Raw genomic sequence first — 23,284 nt, forward strand, 5'->3', positions numbered from 1 at the left:
CATCCACATATTAAACTTGATTACAGGCTCTTTCAGGGCAGGAAAATGTCTTACTGATTTTAAGTGACCAGGGTTTAAAGGTATAGCTATAGAATAGTAGATGCTCTTTAAGTTTGTTGACTTAATGCATGGACCCCAAAGAGGTCCATCTGCTAATGTATACAAAGTCTGCTCAGTTCCAGACACCTAAGTAGTTGCCTACTTGGACCTCCTCCTTCATCAATGACCCTTTGTTAATCTTTGCCCTTGTCCTTCGTTTCCACAGTCAACCAGTGGAACTCCCTACCCCCCTGGGGTGCTTCTGAACATCCCAACATTCTTCTGAACATGCCCTTCAGCTGCTATTTCCAAGTCTTCTCCTATCTCCTCCACAGAAGCCCTCCCACTGTGGCTAAGTCCATTTCTCCTTCACCATTGATAAAACATGCTGAGCCCTTGGAATTATGCAACATTACAGACTATGACAGGCTGGAGCCTCCACTGTTCAGTCCAATTTAGTGGATTGCATCTGAGAGCGAGAGTGAAATGTGAGCCTGGAGCACATCTTTTGATCTTAAACAGTCAGAAGGTTGGAATGTATAATGCTATGGAAATAAATGGTGTCAAAACTGTACGAAATAATTCATGGTGTGGGAATGAGTTTTGTGATCACAGAACACTCACAAAATCTTAAAACAGAGAGTCAATGAGGTTGGTTGAGCTGCGGCTGTGAAAGCTTGCAGGAAGAGAAAATTCAGAAGAGGAGAGACTGGATTTTTCTCTCAAGAGTTGAAAAGCCCAAACTTTGCTTCCAAGAGATGAGAGGTAACTTCTAGCTTCCCCTCCTTCCCCTCCTTGTCACCTCAGCTAACAGTCATGGATGTGATTCCTGATCCTCCTCCTGCTACCTCTGTGACTCATTTAACTAACTACCTTGAGCCTCAGTTTGCTCATCTGTAAAACAGGAAAACAGTAATTGTATTTACTTCATAGGGTTCTTGTAAGGGCTAAATTAATAATATAAGGTCTATAAAATGTGCTTTTTTTCCGCTTTGGTTACTTACTTTTCTTCATTAACTCATTGCAACATGCAAATAATGAGATCCTTCTAACTCATCCTCAAAAACTCACACCCATTTTTTTTTCTGATAAAACTAATGGAAAGAGAATTTTTTAATTGCTCACCTTTTCCAGGAACCCTTAATTAATTTCCATGGAGTAAGGTGTTTTTGGAAGGCTTTGGAACTAATGCTTCCATTTGGTTTAGAGGCTACAAACTGGTTCTAGCTGGCTCCTCTGCTATTTCCTATTGTGGCTTAGAATGAGCTCCCAATGATACTAATAAAAACAACTATGATGACTGGAATATATTAAGAGCTATTTATGCATTAGGTAATATGGTAATTGCCTTCCATACCCTATATTATGCCTTTTCACCTTCACAAAAAAGCTATAAGGTTCATTCTTTAATTATCTTCATTCTATGGGGAAGACAAATGAAACATGCAAAGGTTAAGTAATTTCGCTGAGTTTTGCCGCTAGCAGGGACTAGAGGTAAGAAATGACGGAACCGGGGTTTGAACTCCACACTACATCCTCACAACAGTTATGTTCACAATGGAAGCAATCCCAGCATTGCAGTGAGACAGACTGATTCACACACTGGCCCTGTTGTTTAATTCTTTGGTTAAGTTTGGTCAGCCTACACCACCGCTCAGTGTTGGTTTCCTTCTCCGTACAACGTAGACAGTGACATGCATTTTAAAGACTGTTGGGAAGACAACACAGTGCTTGGCACTCGCTACGCATGTAGTGAATGACAGCCACGGTGCTCAGTACTGCTGCTGGCAGTTCCTGTTCCTCTTCCTGCTCAGATGCTTACCCATGCTGATTTGCCAGACAGAACTCCCTAATCAATCAGCCTCCCACCATCATGTTCCCTCCTTCTGCTTATCTTTCCTCTTTAACCACCAATTTTACCTCTGCTCCCCTTATTCTCAGCACATAAATTTTCCCCTACTATTCGCTGGGACAATGAAAGCTTCCAGGCATAACATCTTTCACTTTCTCTTCCTTCAAATTTATCCATACTTACTCTCCGTTTTCTGTTTCTCAATGTCACAGAGGAAAAATGTCCTTTTTTCAGTCCCATTAATACCAAAGTTCTCTGGCACAGGTGCTGAGCCCTGGTGACACAATGGGGATCCAAGCACATACCTTCAGGGATACTTTGGTCACCATCAGTGGGTAAACCCCATCTATGCTCTGATCCTATCCTCATAACCTCTGAGGCCTGTCCTCCAGGGCTATAATACACCCAAGCCTCTGCCATCTTCAAAATTCCTTCGCATCAAAGAGGCTATCATTCACTTGGCTCAGTCACTTGGCCCTTGAAAGGCTGGTATATATTGTGCTTATGTGTCTTCTCTTTCCATTTATTCCCTAAGCCACCAAATCTAACTTCTATTTCCACAACCTACAATGGGAAGGTTGTTGTTGAGAACACTGAGGATTGTATACTTGCCAAACCCAGTGCCATCAGTCCAGTGCTCACTCTCCTTGACCTTAGTGAATTATTCAGTACCCTCACCTCTTCCGTGTAACCTCTTCCTCTTTGACTTGCGTGAGGATACTTGGCCTTGGTTTCTGCATGTTCACTATGATCACTTCCACTCTCCTTTGCTGCTCCCACACTCCCTTTAATGCTCATTCCTTGACCATGCGAACTCTTTCCCATCTGTACCTTTTCTCATGTTCTCCACTTTTCTTTACTAGATGATGACCTAATTTACTTTTCAAGGCTCCAGTCTTTATATGGGAAGCCTCCATAGATACCTCGCTCCTATCTAACTCACTGACATTTGAACTCAGATTCAAAACTTCCCAAATATGGAGTACAGCTTAAGGAGAGAGTTTCACTCTTGTGAAAACAATGGAGACCATAGGATTTAGGATATAACCCTCCCACCCCACTTTGGAACATGTGTTCTTTGCGGGTGTGACTGCACATCAAAGTTCTATATGTGTCCAGTGCCTAGTGCTGTGCCTAGTATATAAATGCTGTCAAATATCCATCAAATTAAAAACATGCCAACAATATCTCCAACTGAGAATTCTAGGCCCTTGAATTAAAGCCAGGTGATTGTTAAGGTTCTGTAAGATATTGTTTTAAGCTGGCTTCAAGGACAGGGAGGACTATCAAAGTGTAATTAGGTAAAATCAGACAAGGCCAAGAGTGCCCATTGGAAAGTTGCTAATCTTCAAGTGGATCTTGTTTTTGGTAGAGAGAAAGGGGCCATGAACTCTAATATGAATTAAGCCATGTAACTAAACTTCTGCCTGGCTAGGGTCTGGGTCAGCCATGGTACAAAACCTTCACAGCAAGTTTTCAAAGTTACAGGTCTCAAAGTAAATTTTGAATGAGCTTATTTATACACTGTCTTGCTTTATAGAATAGATAAAATACAATAGATAGAAGACAGGAGTTGTGTGAGGAAATAAAATAATAAATGCTGAATATTTATTTTGTGACAGATCCTATCTTAGGCAATGCATTTAGATTATCAAGCTCTAAAATTCAAACCAATCTTTGGGGTGGTTTAATTTTCCCCAATTTAATGATGAGAAACTTATTTGGCAGGCAAGTGACTTGCCCATAGGCACCTGACTTGTAAGATGTGGACTCATGATTCACACATCATCGAAGAGACTTCAACGCTCGCGTTCTTTGCACTGTAACCTTGTCCATGCAATAGCTCAGCTTTCCTTTATAAAATATTCTGGCTTCTCAGGTGACCTGAAATGGCCAGGATTGATCTTTTGCCCACAAAGAAACTCAGTCCCTTTTCAAAGTACTGGTTTCTCCCCACACGGGCCAGAGCGCTTACAGGGCTCTGAAGCCCTGAGACTCAGGGTTGAGACAGGAAAAATAAATGATTCCTTGGCCTGGGATAAAGTTTCCTTCTGGAAGGAAAAAAGGGTTAGTGGGAGGGAGGTTCTACCTACGTTTCCTGAAGGCCCCTGGGCTTTACCACCTGCACTGTTGGCCACTGCAATTATTTGGGATGGCAAAACTATAATATCAATCAATCTCAGTCCGGTTCCTTTGCCATGAAATAGGAGCAGGCCAATTTATCAAAATTGAGGCCTTCCACTGGGTTTATATTGCCATTAAACTATCAACAGGAAATCATTAAGGTGAGGCAAGAAACCAACTGCTAACTGAATAGAAATGATTTTTTTTCCAAACATCCTCGCTTGCAACCTCCTTTGTTTGCCTGTCAGCATAACCAACTGTGGGGCTGGGTCTCAGATCTTTGTGTTCATGTGCAGTTGGTGGTGGAGAGAACTCAGATGTAGGCATTTGCAATCCGACGGCTATGCCCAGGTTACTTGGTTCTCTCTCAGCAGGGCAAGCTGCGTGACAATAAATAGGGGGGAAATGTGTATGCATTTGTGCGATAAAACAAGCTTAATGATTCTGAAGGGGAAGGAGACCACGAGACATACAGTAGCAACTTAGGAACAAAATGGAACCATGCAGGGCCAATTAATGTGCAAATATGTGTGTGCTGAACTTGCATTCCATTCATCATGTGGACATGGAAATTGGGCCATTTATCTGTTATATTATGTATGTGACATCTTAGTTTGGTTCTTACAGGCTGCTCAGAGACAAAGGGCCATGTGCTTTGCGGCTAGCAGAGGGAATTTAAGATAAATTCTTCAGCTGTCATAAACATTGCTGGGCAGAATTTGGTCAGAAGATAAAGCTCTTTCCTCTGCAGGGTTTTAACATTTCTCAATAGTCCCTGTGCCATCTTATTAAAACTGTGTGTGGTGCGGGGAGGGGTGGCATATGCCATGAAAAATTATTGGCACAAACAGCTTGCTGTCATGTTTTCAAAGTCCAGATTTAGCAAACGTTATTCACATATTCACTGTCAATCTGTAGAGAGAAAGGGAACTGGCAAAGCCATTCATTCTCACTGATTCTGTGGGTTTGTAATTCTTCTTGTCTCCCTTTAACCAATGACTCCTCCACAGGTGGGGTTTGTTCTGCTTAAATTACAACTGTTTGTACTTAGGAAAAAAGAAAGTCATTTGAGAAGGAAAAGACCTCACAGAAGCACCTTCCCAGAGCCACTATTATTTACCTAACAGAACATGCCATGAATATGGATCATGCATTAAATAACGGTGATCGCTCGCTTTGATGAATTGCCATTAGAAATTCAATTAATGAAAGGTTACCTCCCTGCAGTAGTGCAAAAAATATGATCAGGTTACAGCAATTACAATTTAGTCTTAGAAACAATGGTTAGGAGAAAGAAAAAGTTTCGTGTGTTTTTTAAAACGTGTTCCATCTGGGAAATAGAATCTGGAGCAAAAATGAAGGAAGGAAGGAAGGAAGGAAGGAAGGAAGGAAGGAAGGAAGGAAGGAAGGAAGGAAGGAAGGAAGGAAGGAAGGAAGGAAGGAAGGGATGAGTGAGTGAATTTCGGCTTTTTTTGATCTACAGTTTTGTCTATATGTTGAGCATTCCTACACTTTTATCCCACCTTTTCCACCTGATCATCCTTTTTTTTCATTATCCTGTTTTATATTTTTAATGTTTGTATTTTCTTTCCTTTCCTTTCCTTTCTCCTCCTCTTCCTCCTCCTCTTGGTATACAAATTTCATACTATAAAGTGCATAATTTTAACATGGCGCTCTATAAATTCTACATGTGCTGGTTACCTGTGTAACCACATCCAGGTAATGGTGATGAGTATCTCCATCATCCCAAGAACTTCTCTTGAGCCTCTGCTCAGTCAGCACCTCCAAGAGGTAACTACTATTGTTAACTTTTATCACCAGAGAGGAGTGCTGGTTTTAAATGCATGTTAATAAAATCACAGTGTAATCTGTCATTCTCATTTTTTTCACTCAACATGTTTCTGAGATTGCTGTTTCATAGATATATAAAAATTCTTTTTCATTTCTGTCTTGTACTCATTGCATGGATATACCACAGTTTATTTATCTATTGTCCTATTAATGGACATGTGGTTTGTTTACAGTTTTTGACTATGATAAAATTCCTGTGGACATTTTTTGCTGGGCATAAGCGTTCATTTCTCTTGGGCACACAAGTAGGCATGGAATTACCAGATCATTAAAACTTCATTTTTAAATCTGAAAATGGCAGGAACAATATCTTCCCATATGCCATTTCTGTGAAATTGAAAAAGGATAACATATGTAAAGGTGTTTTTATTGTTGTTTGTTTTAAATCGCCAAATGGGACACAAATGTGAGACCCTTTAAGGGAATGCAAGACGGAAGGTCACAAGAAACAGGCAGCTGTCCGTGGTGCTGACCAGAGAGGCTGGACAGGCATTCGGGTATGATCTAGAAAGCAGGACTGGGCCTTAAGGATTGACATTGCTGACATTTACTGAACACCCACTATGCACCAGGTTTATGTAGTGTTGGGGAATTTTATGTTTGTGTCCTCCCAAAATTCATAGGTTAAAATCCTAACCTCCAGTACAATGGTATTAGGAGGTGGGGCCTTTGTGAGTAATCAGATCATAAGGGTGAAGCCCTTATGAATGGGATTAGTGCCCTTCTAAGAAGAGACAGAAGAGCTTGCTTCCTCTCTCTGCTCTCTGGCCACACAAGGATACAACCAGTAGGTGGCTATCTTGCAAACCAGGAAGAGCATCCTCACCAGACATCAGATCTGCCAGCACTTTGACCTTGGATTTCCCAACCTTCATAACTGTGAGAAATTAGTTCCTGCTGTTTAAACCACCCATTCTATGTGATCACGTTACAGCAGCCTGAACAAAGACACATAGCATGGCAGTTAAGAGCCAAAACTTTGTACCCTACCTTGAATCCTGGCTCTATCACTCACTAGTTGAATGACTGGGAAAGCTACTGTGTTTTCTGAGACTGCATTTAATCCTCTGTAAAATAAATATTATAATAGTGTGTACATCACAAGATTTCATAAGGATTTTATAAGATGATACGTGTAAAGCCTTACATATATTCATGCTGAATACACAAAAAGTAGATTTCTAGTTACAGCAGACTAAAAGAGTAAACACTGCCAATGCCATTTTAATGCTCTCAAAAACCTCATGTGATGCGTATTATCATTCTCATTCTGAAAACAAGGAAACTAAGTTTGGGGAGGTAAATGACTGGCTTGAGTCATTGGTCACAAGATCATGGAAAGCAGGTGATACTAGTGGCTCCTTACCTCCACCCCTTCCTTTTGTTTCCCACTCCATTACCCTCCAAATGATCTGCTTCCCAAATATCTGCCTCACTAGGCATCCAAAGTAACATTTACACCACCAATGCACATCAGTTCCTGGAAAACTTTTGCACACCAAACTATTGCATCCAAGGATGCAGATATTCACCTGGGGCTTCCACTATTTGGCAATGGTCTCCCCTTACATTTTGTAGAACCATGACAGAATCTGCCTCCACACCCAAGTTATGGATCCAAAGGAGATGTTATTATCCTCATTGGGCACACCAGGAGGGCGAGTCTCAGAAGTTACAGTGATGCACAAGGCCACAAAGAACCCAGGCTCCTGAGCTGAGGTCAATGTTTCTTGTTTTACCCACACAATAACTTGGGATTAGGAGCCTGAGTGCCCTGTGGCACTGGATATATTTTGGAGATACTCATTAAATGACATCACATACAAGTCCCAATGATGGTCATCTTGCTGGTGACCTCTGACCAGTATCTTTTTTTTTATCACTTACCAGCACCAGCCACAGTTCCCTTGGTGCCTCAGAGGATGAGTAGGGAGAGGAAGAGGAGAGAGAAAATGGGAGAAGAGCACAAAGACAGAAGGAGGTCTCGCTGCCAAAGAAAGGGCTTATCTTAATGGAGCTGGAATCATAATGTGTACATACAGACAGACTGTGAAGTCACCAAGACAGAATCAAACAGGACACCTGACTTTGAAACCACAAACCACCTTTACAGGACTACTCAGCACATACCTCTTCAACACCAAACACAGCACCACTGAAACTAGCCAATTAACAACACCCCATCCAAACAACCAGGAGACTGCACAGAGAAGATCACAGCTAGGATACCTATTTCACTGCATCACAGAAGAAAACCACATCAAAATGTCCTCCAAAGAGATAGCAAAACCACATTTCCTACCTCAGCTTTGCTGGCAGCCAGGCTTGTCGAAACCTGAAAGTTAAAGAAAAAAAAAAGACATTAGTATTGATTCAACAAGAAGGTAATTGGATTAATTGTCTTTTTAAAGGAACTGGCATCAATAATTTGTTATGACCCAAGGGGACAATGAGTGCGACACACACACACACACACACACACACACACACACACACAGGGACTTTTTCTTCTACCAAGCACAGCAACAAGATTTGTTTTTCCAGTCCTGGGTATAAGGTGAAGAAGATAATTAATATTTTCAACACATTATAACCATCTTGCCAGAAAAAAAAGGGGGAGGGCTGTGTGCAATGCCCGTGCACTGATAATGATTAAATGAACATTGAAAGGCAAAGGCATTGAAGACATTTTTGAGGGTTTTTTTTTTTGTTTTTTTTTTTTTTTTTTTTTTTGCTTAAAGTTTCAAATCGGTGCTATGGGAAAGTAAAACTACAAACTACAGCAAATATAGTTTTCTGTTTTCAAAATGCTTCAAAATATTGTAAAATAAAGCATTGTGCCAACTTCACATTTACTGTCTGACTCATTTAATCTCCAGGACAACTTTTATTATTCCCATTTCATAGATGATAACATGAGATTTTTAAAAAGTTAATTTTTCCAAGCCCAGAATGTTATTAAGTAGGGGAAATTAAATTAAAACCCAAGATAACATCATATGGACTTTCAGGGTCCTACCCACAGCCCATTCTCTACCAAAGGATTTGATTCCGACACCACCCACCATTGTTCATATAAGCCTATTAGGGTCTCCTCTCCAGGGGCACACAGGATTTTTTTTTTCTGCTTTCTATCTTGAAACTTTCTATCTCATATCCAAGGTTGACTTGACCAAACTCAGCCATATTTTCCTACCAGACAGCTATGGTCCGAATTATGTCACTCTAAAACTCATGAAGCTCTAACCCCCCTATGTGATGATAGTTGGGGATGGGGCCTTTGGGTGGTAATTCAATTTAGATGAGGTCACGAGGGTTGGGTCCTCTTGATGGCGTTAGTATCTTTATCAGAAGAGACACCAAGAGCTGGCTTCCCTTTCCTTCCTCTCTCTTTCCACCTGTATGTAGTAAGGAAAGGCTATATGAGGACAGAAATAGGAGGAGGCCATTTGTAACCCAAGGAGACAGCCTTCACCAGACACCAACTCTGCTGGTACCTTGACCTTGGACTTCCAGTCTCCAGAACTGTGAGAAATAAATTTTTCTGTTGTTTAATCCACCCAGGCTATGGTATTTTGTTATGGCAGCCCACACTAAGATACTGATCAATACTAGCTCACAGTTGTGACTCCAACAAAATGCTTAGGAATCTATGTCTTCCTAAATTAGCTGACCAGTCCCTGTAGCTCATACTGGCCCAGCTCCCAGCAGCACCTCTCCCACGCTCACCTCAAGGTATCAAGTCTAGCCCTCATCTAAACATTAGGCCCAGAAGTAGCTCAGACAGAGCTACTTGCTGCCCAGTGGGCAGCTTCACGCATCATTAGCCTCCTAAATGGGAGGCCAGCCTTCAAATGACCTCAGCCAAGAGAGTCCATTAGCCATGGCCTGAAGCTTGCCAAACCATGAATCCAGGGGCCAGGCCTGGAGAAACGCTCCAAGGTGTAATCAATGTCAGAGCTCAGAGCCTCTCTGCTCCTGGCCTCTGCTCTGGAGCCCTTTCAGAACTGGGGCTGGGAGAAGAGCTGATTCCCAAGCAATTGGCCACAGATGCTCTGGATGCTACACAATCTCGTGTGTGTGTGTGTGTGTGTGTGTGTGTGTGTGTGTGTGCGCGTGTGCGTGTGTGTACACCTGCAGAGACATGTATTTCCCTGCTAAAAACCAGTGGGAATATGAAAGGGGAGCATGATATTTAGCAGCTACAGGTCTTAAGCAGTATGCCTCTCTCCATGCTTCACGGAGCACTTGGACCACACAGTTCTCAGCTGACCTGGATTTTCTCCACTTTATAATTTTAGTGTGTGTCTCCTAACCTGTATGTCTCCTGATTTTGTGCAAATCCAATTCTTACATCTACCTTAGGTAAATATATAGAGGGAGGCATCGATATAGCTATTGATTGCAGCATTGTTCAAGATAACAATACATTTCTAAAAAATTTTAAACATCCACAAATGAAAGAATGACTAAAACACTGAGTTTGAATACTCAAATGCCTGCAGGGGTCAGGGAATTAATCAAAATGTATAAAGTGGGCTGCCTGTAAGATAATAGGGAATGGTGGGGCCTGTGTGGAAATCAGATTGCCTACTCTACCTGAATCCATTGGATTTAATTTAAAACAGGGTAGCTATGGTTCTGGCCAAACAAAGCACATATGTAGTCTGGATGTAGCTGTTGGGGACTCCAAATTTATGATCCTCTAAGCCAAACCAATTATGGTACATCCATATTGTAAAATATTACACACAGTTAGAATATTATGTCTCTTGTAGTGTTCTGACATGGAAAACTGGACAGCACATGCTATTAATGAAAAAGAAAAGATGGGGAACAGGACACAAAATTGTACCAATCTAAAAAAAACCCTCAAGTCTACATGCATTATACATTCCTCATCTCCTCCCTGCCTCCCCGCACAAAGATATATGTCTGAAAAATGTCTAGGAGGAATACTCATTAAGCTAACAAAGGTCTACCTCTGAGGAAGAAACTGGAACTTGACTGGTAATTGATGGGTTGAAAAAAGTTGTGGGGAACTTTCTTTTTCCAAATTGTTTGAAATTTTTTCAGTGAGAATGTACCCAGATATTACTTGTCAAAATAAACATAAATTTAAGATAGGATAAAAAATTGGGGTGCCTGGGTGGCTCAGTCAGTTAAGCCTCTGACTTCACCTCAGGTCATGATCTCACGGTTCCTGAGTTTGAGCCCCACATCGGGTTCTGGGCTGACAGCTCAAAGCCCAGAGTCTGCTTCAGATTCTGTGTCTCCCTCTCTCTCTCTGCCCCTTCCCCACTCGCACTCACTCCCTCTCTCTCAAAAATAAATAAACATTAAACAAATTAAAAAAATAAAATAGGATAAAAATTAAGCTTTATGGTGCCTCAATATTAATAAGACTTTAGAAATATGCTGAGTTTCTTGTTCTCACTGAAGAGTGAACTAAACCCAACTCTCTCCACCATTCATATGACAAAGTAGGAACTGGGTCATATGGTCATTGATAGGGAGTGGTGTGGCTTTTGGCCAAATGGAGACAAATAGTACTTAGGATTTATAATTCCACCTATCAGGTAAGTAGAGAAGAAGCAAATGGTGAAAGTTACTGGAACCCTCTCGATACTACACTGAGGGGAGGTTGATTTTATAGTCCTAATTATGTTAGATTCACTTCTAAAACACATAGCTCAGGGCTTATCCAGGAATGTGGCACCCACAGACCTAGGGGCCCGTCTGTGATCTGCTGTGGTATGTCAGGCACCTAGAATGGACTGCAGAAGCCAGCTGGATGAATGAGGCTCATCTGTAGGGGCTGTAAGTGCCAGGTGAAGGCTTTTGGCTTTTATCTTGTCAGCAGCAGCCATCAGAGGGTTTCCGGCGGGGCCTGATATGATTAGAGCCATGTTTGAGGTGAGCCATTCAGTGTACCCTAACAAGGCACAGAAGGCTTGCCGGAAACTCCCGGCAGGACACTCCTTAAAGCTTTGTTCCAGCCATTTCCCATCCTTTAATCATTTCCTTCCTCTTCTTCCATTTCTCTGTAAGTGTTTGAAATTGAAAAGGCTGATGTTAAGGGTTTCCTCCTTGCTTGTGCTAGGAACTTGACATACATGATTACCTCGAGATCCTCACCTCAACTCTAGCAGCAGGCTCTCCTGCTACATTTTCAGACAGGGAAGCTGAGGTTGGAATGCTAAGCTCCCTTCCACACTATAGAGTGTCAGAGGCAGGGTTTGAACACAGATCAGACTTCAAAACGGTCTTCAAAACCCATATACGGATTATGCCCACACAATGTAGATAATGGATTCCCTCCGAGGTCTTCCCACAGATGAGTAGATAGCAGGACTAAGTTAATTGATTGAGGGAAGATCACTGTTCAGGCATACCCACCTACTCTCCTAAGCACCTGAGTCTGAGATACCCAAATACCATCTGGGATTCTGTTGTTCCAAACTATTTTTTTGAAAGCATGGGATAGAAACAACTCTAAATAGCTTAAGGACACAAAATAATTTATTAGCTGATTCAACGCATAGAGCTCACTTTAAATGGATCTAGAAAAGGACCAAATAAGTCAAATTACTTTTCTGGTACAGCAGTGAACTGAACCCAGGTCTCTAGGATTCTCTATACCTTCATGGAAGCACAATGGATTTTTCGGGGAAATTATGGGTGCAGGCCTCGTATATTTGCTAGGGACATGGAAGCTGCAGCAACAGATAGAACCAAATGTGTAATGGTTCAACACAATGGGTATTCGTTTCTTGTCCACGTAATAGTCCCAGGTGGAAGAACATTACAGGCCAGCTCTCCTCCACATGATCATCCAGGGATTCAAGCTGAAAGAGGCTCTGCATCTTTAATATGTGGCTTCCATGGTCACTATGGTCATCTTCGTACTAGCCATCCAGGAGGAGGAAAACATATGGAGGAACAAAATGGTGGTCTTTAGGAACCAGACCCAGAAATGTCAGGCATTGCAGCCCACATTCTACTGGCTAGAGCTCAGTCAAGTGGCCATATACAATGGCAAGGGGGTGTGGACATGTCATCAGTCTGTATGTCAAAGAGGAGAATATGGACAGCAGAGCCAGCAGGCCTGGCCACACCTCTTCACTGCATCACTGCCTTGCTCAAGACCTCTCTGCATGGTTCCCTGATAGAAAATCCACTTCTGTCCAATCTCTTCCAACTTCTCCTCACGATTAATTCTGTCAGCATAATTCAGTCTCTTGGTGCTAAGTTCCCCTCACTTTGCACCTGGTCCTCTTGGGTGCACGAGCCAGGTGTCTCAAACCCTGATCTTCTGTGGTATCCTCTTGATACTGAGGAAACTCACTGGTTGGTTCATGAGACCAAAGCTGAGACTGAAGCTGTTCCCGTCCTTCATACCCACTCTCTTATTTTCTCCCTCTGCTTGAATAAGCAGAAAGGGACCATCAGCAAAGAAGCTGCATGAGCACACAGTCTTACTGCTCACTCCACAATATCTACAAAAGATCCCCTCAGAATTCAGCTTTTCTCCAAGTTGACACTGATCATTCTCTCTCTCCTTAGAATCCTCTGACCTTCTGTATCTATAGCAGACCTAGCTTGTTCCTCTGAAAGAGACCTGAGGAGGTATCTCAGCCCTCGTGTTTGGCCCTCTCTCAAATATAAGAGATGCTCAGCACTCCTTTGTATTCAGATATGATCCTAAGGATCTATTCTGGGATAACAGGAAACATTTCAGTCACCTTGACCAATGGGGCCAGCAACGAGTTTTGAATTCTTCACCAAATTGAGTCAACTCTTTACTTGAACTCACTGAGTCTCTGGGTTGTTTTCACTGGTGTACACAGAATACCTTCAGGTGCTATCATCAAAGAGTAATGAAGCAGAAACATGCATGGGCTGTGAAATAAGACAAATGGGGCTCCTGCCACTCAGCAGCTGAGTGGCAGTGAGGTCACTTCCCTCATCTGAGAGTTTACTTCTCAGTAAACTGGGAACAGAGAAACTCTTCCCCATGGTGGTGTTGGTTTTATGTTATCTCTTACATAGTAAACACTGGCATCTCTACCTGCAATGGTCATATTCTCTGGATGCTAGGGACTCTAAGGCTGGTTGTAGAGTTAAGTCCTGGGTTCAATACCTATTTCTACCACTTTCCAGATATGTCATCTTGGGCACATGTAGTGATTGAAACTGGCCAAATGTTCTTGGGTACTTCTTCCACTGAGAGGTGGGGTCTTTGTTCCCAACCCATGAATATGAGCGGGCTCTAAAACTACCTTGACCCACAGATTAGAGCAGAAGGGATGTTATTTCAGTTCTGGGCTCAGCCATAAAAGACTGACATCTTCCGCTAGTATCCATGGCAACCCTCTCTGAGTGCCCCCAGATGCCATGTCAGAGGTTCAACTACCCGGAAGCCCCTGGGAGAAGCCACATTGAGACACTGTGATGGAGAGTCCCAGGTAAGCCTAAACTTCCAGCCTCCCTGGCCAAAATGCCAGCCACATAAGAGAGGCCATCTTGGACCCTCCAAGCTATCCATCTGGCAGACGAATGCCACCAAGAAATTTCAGTCAATTCATGTCTGGCACACCATGCCTGGATTTCAGACTCAAAAAATCTTGAGCTATAATAAATGGATGCTGTTTTGAGCCACTAGGTTTTAGGATACTTTGACACACAACAACAGATGATCACAAGAAAAGGTACTGATCCTCTCCAAACCTGTAATTGTACGCTTACAAAATAGAAAATGTGTTTTTGTAAGATCATTTTAAGAATTAACCAAAAACATACATTCAAAGCCCTTGACACGGTCCCTGGCACATAGTAAATGGTGGGTTTATCATTCCTTTCACAGAACCACATGCACTGTGCTGTTCGTTGTGCATTTATACATGCAATACTCCAGATTTACTGTCAAGTGAAGATGTTCGGTGAGCTCAATTTGACTTCCAGCTGGCAAAATGTATATGGGTTGCTCTGGAATCAGAAATCCCTGGGCTTTGTAAATCCTTGCTCTACCATTTACAATCTGTGTGCATGGCCAAGGGAAAGTAACTTCACTTCTTTGAGCCTCAGTTTCCTCATTCAGAAAATGGACGCAAAACTCTATCTCACTGCCTTTTTTGGTGTGGATTCATGGGTATGTCTGGTATGGAGTTGGAATTGGAGATAAGACGGCTGTCATTTCAATGAGTTTGGTATAGCAACTGTAACAGCAGCAATCCTAACACCTGGTATTTTAAACTTCACTGCACTTCATGGAACAGCCAGTGAACAGACTACCCAAAGGGGTATTTTTGAAAGCAAGCAGCTTCCTCTCTCCCTGCCATCCCTCTCCTCCCTTCTAGCCCAGGACTTGGTTCCAGCCACTGAGGCACCATAACTCAGCCCAGATTTTCAAATGTAAGTGTAAAAAAGGAAAGAGCCCATTCACAGATGATATTCAACACCCCCCCCAAACAAATTCCACAGGCTCCAGACATGCCCAATGAATAAACGTCTCTTAAAATTCTTCTAGAAAATGCACAAGGTTTCTCTTAATAACTTTCAGTGTCAGAAATGAAATATTTACATGCATTTGCTTCAAAATTCTGGCAGCTTGTAACCTAAGAATAGTTTTACTTATGGTGTTAAACAACTGCCTTAGGTCTATCTTGTGGATGATATTGAGAGCAGCAAGAGGATGGAGGGCAGGGAGAGGAAAGGAAAAGGCCGTCCATGGTAGGGAGGCTGAGCAGGAAGGGGCTGACAAATCTCTGCCCTTGGTTTGCCCTTGAAGTTAGTGTGTTAAGAAGGTTAAAGTAGTTACAGCACTACGATGATGGCTGTCTGAGCTGTGACGAGCCCATCAGTCACCCTGACACGTGCTGGAAAACACTGAGAGATTGCAAACATTATCTGAAGCTTAATTATGAGGCACATAGGAGGCTGGGCTGGTGTCAGGAGGGGATGCTGGGGCTTCCTGAGCCCATTCCCACCAGATCCTATAATCTTTGGGGGTAAGCCGCTGCCATCTGTGTCTCTTGCAGAGAGCCCCTGTTGCTTTCTGAGGTCAGGCTACAAAGTTTAAAAAGGCTAATATGGCTCTGTTTTCAAATTTAGCTCAGAAATCTGGAAATATAGATAAAGATCTTTTAAAACTCTTATTTCTCTTTGACCCAATAGCTCTTGGCTCCTGGGAATCTCTCCTAATCACACATTGGAAATACAGCAAAAGTTTGGGGCACAAAAGAATGCTTTGTAACATTTGTGTAATGGCAACTACCTAGGTACCTAACAACAGGGGACTGACTCACCTTAGTGAGTCATCCCCTTTTCAGGGACTACTGTATTCCTGTTGAAGTGATGCTTAAGCAAAGTTTGAAATAACACGGGAAAATGCTTATACATTAAGGGAAAAAACCCCAGAATGTAAATGACATATAACGCATGATTTCAATTATGTTAAAACACGAATAAGAGAAATGTGGGAAATTTTCATAATTATTTCCCCAAAAATAATTAGCAGTGTTTTTCTTTGGGAGGCAAAACTGGATATTTCATTTTCTTCTTTCTCTCTGGTGTTTTCCAAGTTTTCTCCAGTAAAAAAAAATTACACAAAGTTATTATTTAGATGCCATCTAGTTCCTGCCAATCCTTTCAAAACTTTCAAATATTCTACCCTTTTCCTAATAATATCTTCCCCCAGGGATTAGTGATTCTACAGAGGATCTAGGCTATGTGATTCGAAATGGCACAATGACAGACCTAACACTGGTTTTGTATTACACTTCACGTATCAGGCACTGTGCTGTGAGTTTTGTTTATACTCCCTCATTCAGTCTTCAAAGCCTGCTGGGTAGGGGTTATTATCACCCTTTTAGCAATGTAGTAGGACCTAAGAGCCCAGATAAGTCAGGAAACTTTTCCAGACAATGTAGCAATTAAGAGTCAGGGTAGGAATGTGAGCTCAGATTGGCCTGACTCCAAATCCATTCCCTTCCCTTCTTCACCATCAGCCACAGATGGAGAGCAGCACAGGTGGTACCCTAGCTGTAATAGCCCTTCCTTCCAAAGCCCTTATGGTAAAATTTGAATTGCTATGGAAACATCCCTGGACTCCTCACTCCCTCCTTTTCCACCCGGTATCTCCTTTCTTCATGGTCATGGTGGCTGGAATCCCATAATTGGTGATGCTTTCCCTCAGGTTAAAAAGCCCTAACTCTGTCCTCTGTGAAAATGCATATAAGGCTTGGAGAGGGGAGAGGGCATAACACCTGGACAAGAGTAAGGGAATAGGTGGAGGTTGAGGAAAGCACACACTGATCTTGAATGTTTTTATGCTGGGGAAGGGAATGCAGGGCACAATTCACACCCAAGGCACATTCTGGGTGTATGAACACTTGTCATTTTTGGTTCCCAGTATCTCTTCTCTTTTCTTAAATGTTTTTTTTTAACGTTTATTTATTTTTGAGACACAGAGAGAGACAGAGCATGAACGGGGGAGGGGCAGAGAGAGAGGGAGACACAGAATCGGAAGCAGGCTCCAGGCTTTGAGCCATCAGCCCATAGCCCGACACGGGGCTCGAACTCACAGACTGCAAGATTGTGACCTGAGCTGAAGTTGAACGCTCTACCGACTGAGCCACCCAGGCGCCCCTCTTCTCTTTTCTTAAAAACATCTCAATTTCCATTCTGAGAAATCACCTCTCCTCTATGCTTGTGTGGTCTCACTGAGGAGGTGAATTGAGGCAGCCCTTTCCACACTTAATGCTGACTGCAGTTTGGAGTCACAGAAAGCAGGACAAAATGCTGTTTGTCTGGGATCTAGCCCCAGGCATCCTGATTTTGTTGATGTGGGGAGGGTACTGGCCAATGGTACTCATTAAAGCTCTCCCAGGACTCTGATGAGCAGACAAGGTTGAGGATCTTGAGGCTGGATGCTTCTTCTCAATCCCCCAGGACAACGAGGATATACACATGACCAAGCACTGTCTCCCTCTCTCCTGAGATCCTAACTTTTGAATCAGTGACATGAGGCCAGAAACAAAGGGCTGGTGTACATATATCCCATGAATGATGGGGTTCTCCCCAGACCAGTTCTGCTAGGAGAATATCCCTCCTTACAAGAACTCCTTTTCCTAATGATATCTTCCCCAGGGATTGGTGATTCCCAGATCCCTAGGGAACCAGTGAACTCCAGAGCTGGTTTGGTTCTTGCCTCTTTCCAACCTTTTCTCCTTCCGTCCCACAGATTCTGAGAGCGCTATGCCAACCAAGTCCCTTTTTTGGACCCAAGAAGAGTAGAACATGGTCATGAAAACTACAAGGCAACACAAAGGGGCCACATAAAGGCAGGTGTAAGAATGACCAGGACCACTAGATCTTTCAGCTAATAAATTACAGAAATGAATAAAAGTCCACCAAAGATTCATGTTTCTTGTTCCATCATGTGGAATTCTCACTGGCAAATGGCTGCCCAGCCAGGGACTACATTTCCCAGGCTCCCTTGCAACCAGACGGTGCCATGTGACTCATTCTCACCAATGGAATGTGACCAACACTGCTGCAAGTCACTTCCAATCCAAGGAGTTTATGAGGCAAGTGCACCTCTCTCCAGGCATTTCTGAATACATTTCTGAATATTTACCCAGGAATTCCTAAATATCTCTGGGGCCCTCTAAGGCTAAGAGGAAGGGAACACTGTGAGCTGGAAGAAGCCTGGATCCCTGAATCACCTTGTGGAGGGTTGTCAGACCACCAGGGACACCTGAATTAAACAGATAAGAGAAAAAAAAATTATAAACTGTGTTAAAGGACTGAGATTTGAGGGCTGGTGTTATTCTCATATGTACTATTACTACTGGTGATAAGGATACTAATGAGAATATTGATACCCATAGCTAATATATGGATGTTTAAAATGTGCCAGGCTCTATTTTAAGGCCCTTACCTGTAGTAGCTCAGAGATTCTCAACCAGAGATAATTTCCCCTGAAGGGACGTGTGGCAATGTCTGGAGACATTTTTGTTGTCACAGAAAAGGAAGGGGTTACTGTCACTGAGTAGGTTGAGGACAGGAATGCTGCTAAACACCCTACAACACAGGATAAATGCCCACAACAAAGAATTGTATGGCCCAAATGTTCTAGCGCTCCTGGCCAAACACCCTATAGAATCTCATCAGATTCTCCAACTCACCTTCAAATTCCATACCATTACAATCCCCATTTTAAAGACATGGAAACAAAGGCTGAGAGAACTCATGCTAGATAACACAGCTGGTGAGCTTTAGAGCCAGAATTTGAAACCCAGCACCCTTTAGCCAGAATGCTACCCTGCCTTTCTGCTGCCCACCCTATGACTTTACATCCCTATTTTCTCTCTCTTAAGCTGGACCAGGCCCAGGCTGCTGATCTCTCTTTTCTGGGGGCTCCTTTGCAATGTCATCTCTCCCTAAGGAGGGGCCCTTGTTGCTGCAGATGAGGCACACCATCATCAGTGGGAATCCCCAAGGCAGGCTGTGTGTTGTCAGGCACAATTGCAGAGTAAGTGATTAGGTTAGGTGATCAGGCCAGGGGCCCTTCCTGCCAAAGCTAAGGAAGCAAGGATCAGGGCAAGCCATACCACAGGCCAGAGGCCCAGCATATTCACCAGGTTTTACTCCCACCCCCAATCTTTTGGGAAATGTAACTGTGCAATCTCTTGACTTTCCATCATCCCCCCTGGCCATTCCCAGGCAATTCCCATGCCTGGCTAGAAGATTAGAGTTGCACAACCCCAGGACACAAAACACAAGCAGGGCCTGAAATGGAGAGTCTCAGACTCCATCTCTCACCTCAGTGTGCCCAGTCCCTCGCTGCACTGCCCTCATTCAACTCACACCTCATTGGCTGTCCTCTCTCATCCCATAAGAGGTCTCTTTTGCTGAGGCAGGTCTGATTTGTAAATATATAATTATCTTGCAGTGTGGTAAGTGCTATAACCAAGGTGGCCATAGGGAAACAGCTCATGGATGCAGAGAGAATAAGGGCAGAACATAAGGAAGAGAGAAAGGGGTCTTAAAAGGACGTGATAAAGAGCTAGGCCTTGAAGGATGGGTGGACGTGCACTGGGAGAAGAAAGGTGGGACCCCACCCAGATCGCTTCGATGGTCCATTGCATCGATCCCCCAGGGGCTATGAGTGTTAGTTGCCAAACCTTACAGCTGCCACCTTCTCTGGAGACCCACACTTTGTCCAGAGATACCAGAGAGGGTGTGCCCTGACCCCTTTCTCCCCAGGAGCAGTCTGCAGTCAATGACTGATGGGTACATTCATGCAAAAGTGTGTTTCACTTGCTCCAAGATACAAAAACTCTAGTGCTACTCACACTCCAGAACTCCCTGTGGGTCAAGTTGAGGCTCAGTTTCAGCCAAAGAACACTCCCAGTACTCACTGCCTAAGAATTCCATCTGCGCTCCACCTCTTGAGAAATAAACCTAAGGCAAGGAGGGTGGGCTTGCTAAGTAGCAGCATGGGCAAAGGTTTGGAGACACGTACTGACATGCTTCTGGAAGGCCAGGAAGCTTCCTGTACAATATTGTTAATAATGAAATAAAAAAGTTGACTAAGGATTATGCTGTGGATTAAGGAAAAAAACGTTCTCAGTATTCTTAAACATTATCTCAATTCTCGTCACAGAGAATGAGTCTTATGCCCAGGTGAAGTAATTATCCCCGAAAGGTATGTATGGCTAGTAAGTGGCGGAAAGGCCATTTCAGGTGGGTTTGATTACAGAGCCCCTGCTCTCTAAACATGATGTTCAAAGCATTCAGAAACTACACCTGGGCTACTACATCCAGCCTCATTCCCTCACCAATCCACCCAGCAACGAACAATTCCTTTAGAGCACTGAACACAGAACCCCAAGCTTACAGTTTCTCTGTCACCTTTGAGTACACATGTTCAATGACTCTTTTTAAAAGGACACAGTACTTACGGAGCCAAAATGAAAACGACAGCATGAAGGAATGCTCAGAACCTTTGATTGCACAGAGATGACATAATTCATCTCTGCTCTGCCCACTGCAATCTCAAGATTAAGGAAGAACTTGGTAATTGCCTGCTGTTGACTGCTTGCTTTTCTTACTCCCTTGTCCTGCATGGTGACCCCTGAGTATTTCATCTTCTTTGGCAGGGATGGCAGGTTTTAGGACATCCCTGGCAGAGTGAACAATGTCTCCCACAACATACAGAGGAAAATTAAGAGTAGGGGGGCTCTTGGTAAAAGGTCTGTAGGTTAAATGGAAGATGAGGGTGACACCACCATATGGGGCAGCCACCTCCTCTGCTGGCTTTGAAGGTTAAGGCACAGTGCCCGTTGGGCACCTGGGAAGAGAAACTCATTTCCAGTTGGGCAATGATCTTTAGCACTGACCTGAATGGACACCGATATTCCTCATTCCTGGTGTGGAACACAATTCAGAATCATTTAACTATCAGGGGAGTTATTGCCATAATAGAATCTGGCAGGAGTCCAGGATTACTGGGATGATTTTTGAGGTTCAGTCCACAAGCAAAGTGTGCAAAAGGGAGGGATGAAGGATGCATGTGAATGGGGGAAGTGGGCTGGGGGTGCCCTTTGCAAAGGGAAGCTGGGATTCACAGATACAGAAGAGTGCCAGGTGGCCATGGCTTGGTTTGGCTCAGAGGATGTGTGAGCCTCCAACAGTTCATTGCAATGCACCCAGTATCATTCTCCAACCAGGATGCATACCTGTCATCCCAACCACTGAAAAGCCAGTCATCTTTGGTCACTTTCTTTCCCAGGCTGAACTGGCTGTTTCCATGTCTGGTGACTCAAACCTGAACTCATACCCTTGGGAGATGGTGGATGAAGAAAACAAAAGAGATCAGGCATTGGAGTCACCTGCCTGAGTTCAATATCAGACCTGGCCTGTACTAAGCTGTGTAAGCTGGGGTAAGTAGCTTACCCTCTCTGTGCCTCAGTTTCCTCATCTGTTAAATGGGGACCATACAGGGCTCTTTAAGGAGTAAACGTGGTTACAAACATAAAGCATTTAGAATAGTTCTTGGTACAGAGTAAAGATGGAGCAAATATTGCTTGTTGTCATTATACATCAATGCTACTTCTGCTGTTACTATGTTCAAAAGCCTAGCACAATGCTTTGTGCCAACGCGGGGTATTAGCAATTGCTATTCTTGTTCTTCTTCCTTTCTCTAAATAATTCCAAATAATGAAGTTACTCGCATCCTTTGGAGTGAGTGAGTCGACCTATGTTCTTAACATGCACCACAATATGGTGCCATTTTCTTTGTGGACCCTCTTTTCTTCCACCCTCCCCCTGCCCATTACCTCTAAGACATATCTCAGATTCATCCACCTTTCTCCATTCCTCACACTTAGTCCAAGCATCCTCCTCCCTTGTCTGGATAAGAGGGATAAGACCACTTAACCAGTTAATTGAAAGTCCCCATCTCCTATTAGCCACTGAGATTGTGGAGCCATGGAGAGCCCAGATCGCCAGGCTGGGTTCAGAGTAAATAGGATTACCTGTGGTGGCAGGAACTGGTGGAGACAGAAGGTGTTTCAAAACTTAATCAAAAATTAATTAGAAAAAGAAACAAGCCAAAGGACAAACATCTGTGAGCAGATGATGTGCAAAGGCAAACAAATCCGATATATAACATTCCGTTTGAGTTTGGAGCAGGTTCCTGCTGGGCTGCACTGGGAGTAGCTGGAAAGCTTTGAGGGGAACAAAAAACCTCCGTGTTTACTTCTCGAGAACAAATGATGGTGCAACTCTAAGCTCTAAAGACTCGGGAGGAGAGGGTCTCCGCACAAGATCACACAGGAGCTGCCAGGAAGCGGCACATCGGGGAGGTGCTAATAAATAATCATCAGAACACACACTACCCGATCCTCCGAGTAAGGAGGGGGTGCTAAGAAGGAGCAAAACCTCTTCAGACAGTCACAACTGGGGGCCTCATCCGCACCTCACATCTGCTCTCCACATGGCGGTTTCAGGGCCCAGAAAAGCTCAGCCTTGAAAACCATGTCAGGTGGAAATCAGAGGCCATGGCCACTGAGACAAGCCCTGGAGTGTGGACTTGGGATGGCTGTCTGGGAAAAACTGGGCATCTGGAAATGAGTTTCTAGAGAAGCTGACAACAAATCCATCAATCCCTCACACGTATCCTCTGGCTATTCCCACACCAAGGTCTTCACACATCACCTGTCAGCCTCAGTGGCTTTCTCTCACCCCAGGAGTATGCTTCTCCACGCACACAGCAGGCATTAGTCAGAACTAACGTCCTGGAACCTCCACTAAGAGGGACAACCCTGAGACAACCCTGCAGCACCACCCAAAGGTCCAGCTGGGACTGAGCCCCAGTTGCCCACAGGGTGACCTACTCCTTAAAATACC

At 43.5% G+C, this 23,284-nt stretch overlaps 1 protein-coding gene across 20 annotated transcripts in view; it reads right to left on the bottom strand.

Annotated features, from left to right (window-relative positions):
- The window catches only part of RBFOX1 (RNA binding fox-1 homolog 1), a 2,066,775-nt gene that overhangs the window by 1,567,977 nt on the left and 475,514 nt on the right, over positions 1-23,284 (bottom strand). For all 20 annotated transcript variants that reach the window (XM_045461768.1, XM_045461754.1, XM_045461744.1 and 17 more), the window contains one exon: positions 8,169-8,201. In XM_045461768.1, coding sequence (XP_045317724.1) covers positions 8,169-8,201 — 33 coding nt within the window. The remainder of the gene's footprint in view (positions 1-8,168; positions 8,202-23,284) is intronic.

This window comes from Leopardus geoffroyi, chromosome E3 (assembly GCF_018350155.1).
Source record: "Leopardus geoffroyi isolate Oge1 chromosome E3, O.geoffroyi_Oge1_pat1.0, whole genome shotgun sequence".
NCBI lineage: Eukaryota > Metazoa > Chordata > Mammalia > Carnivora > Felidae > Leopardus > Leopardus geoffroyi.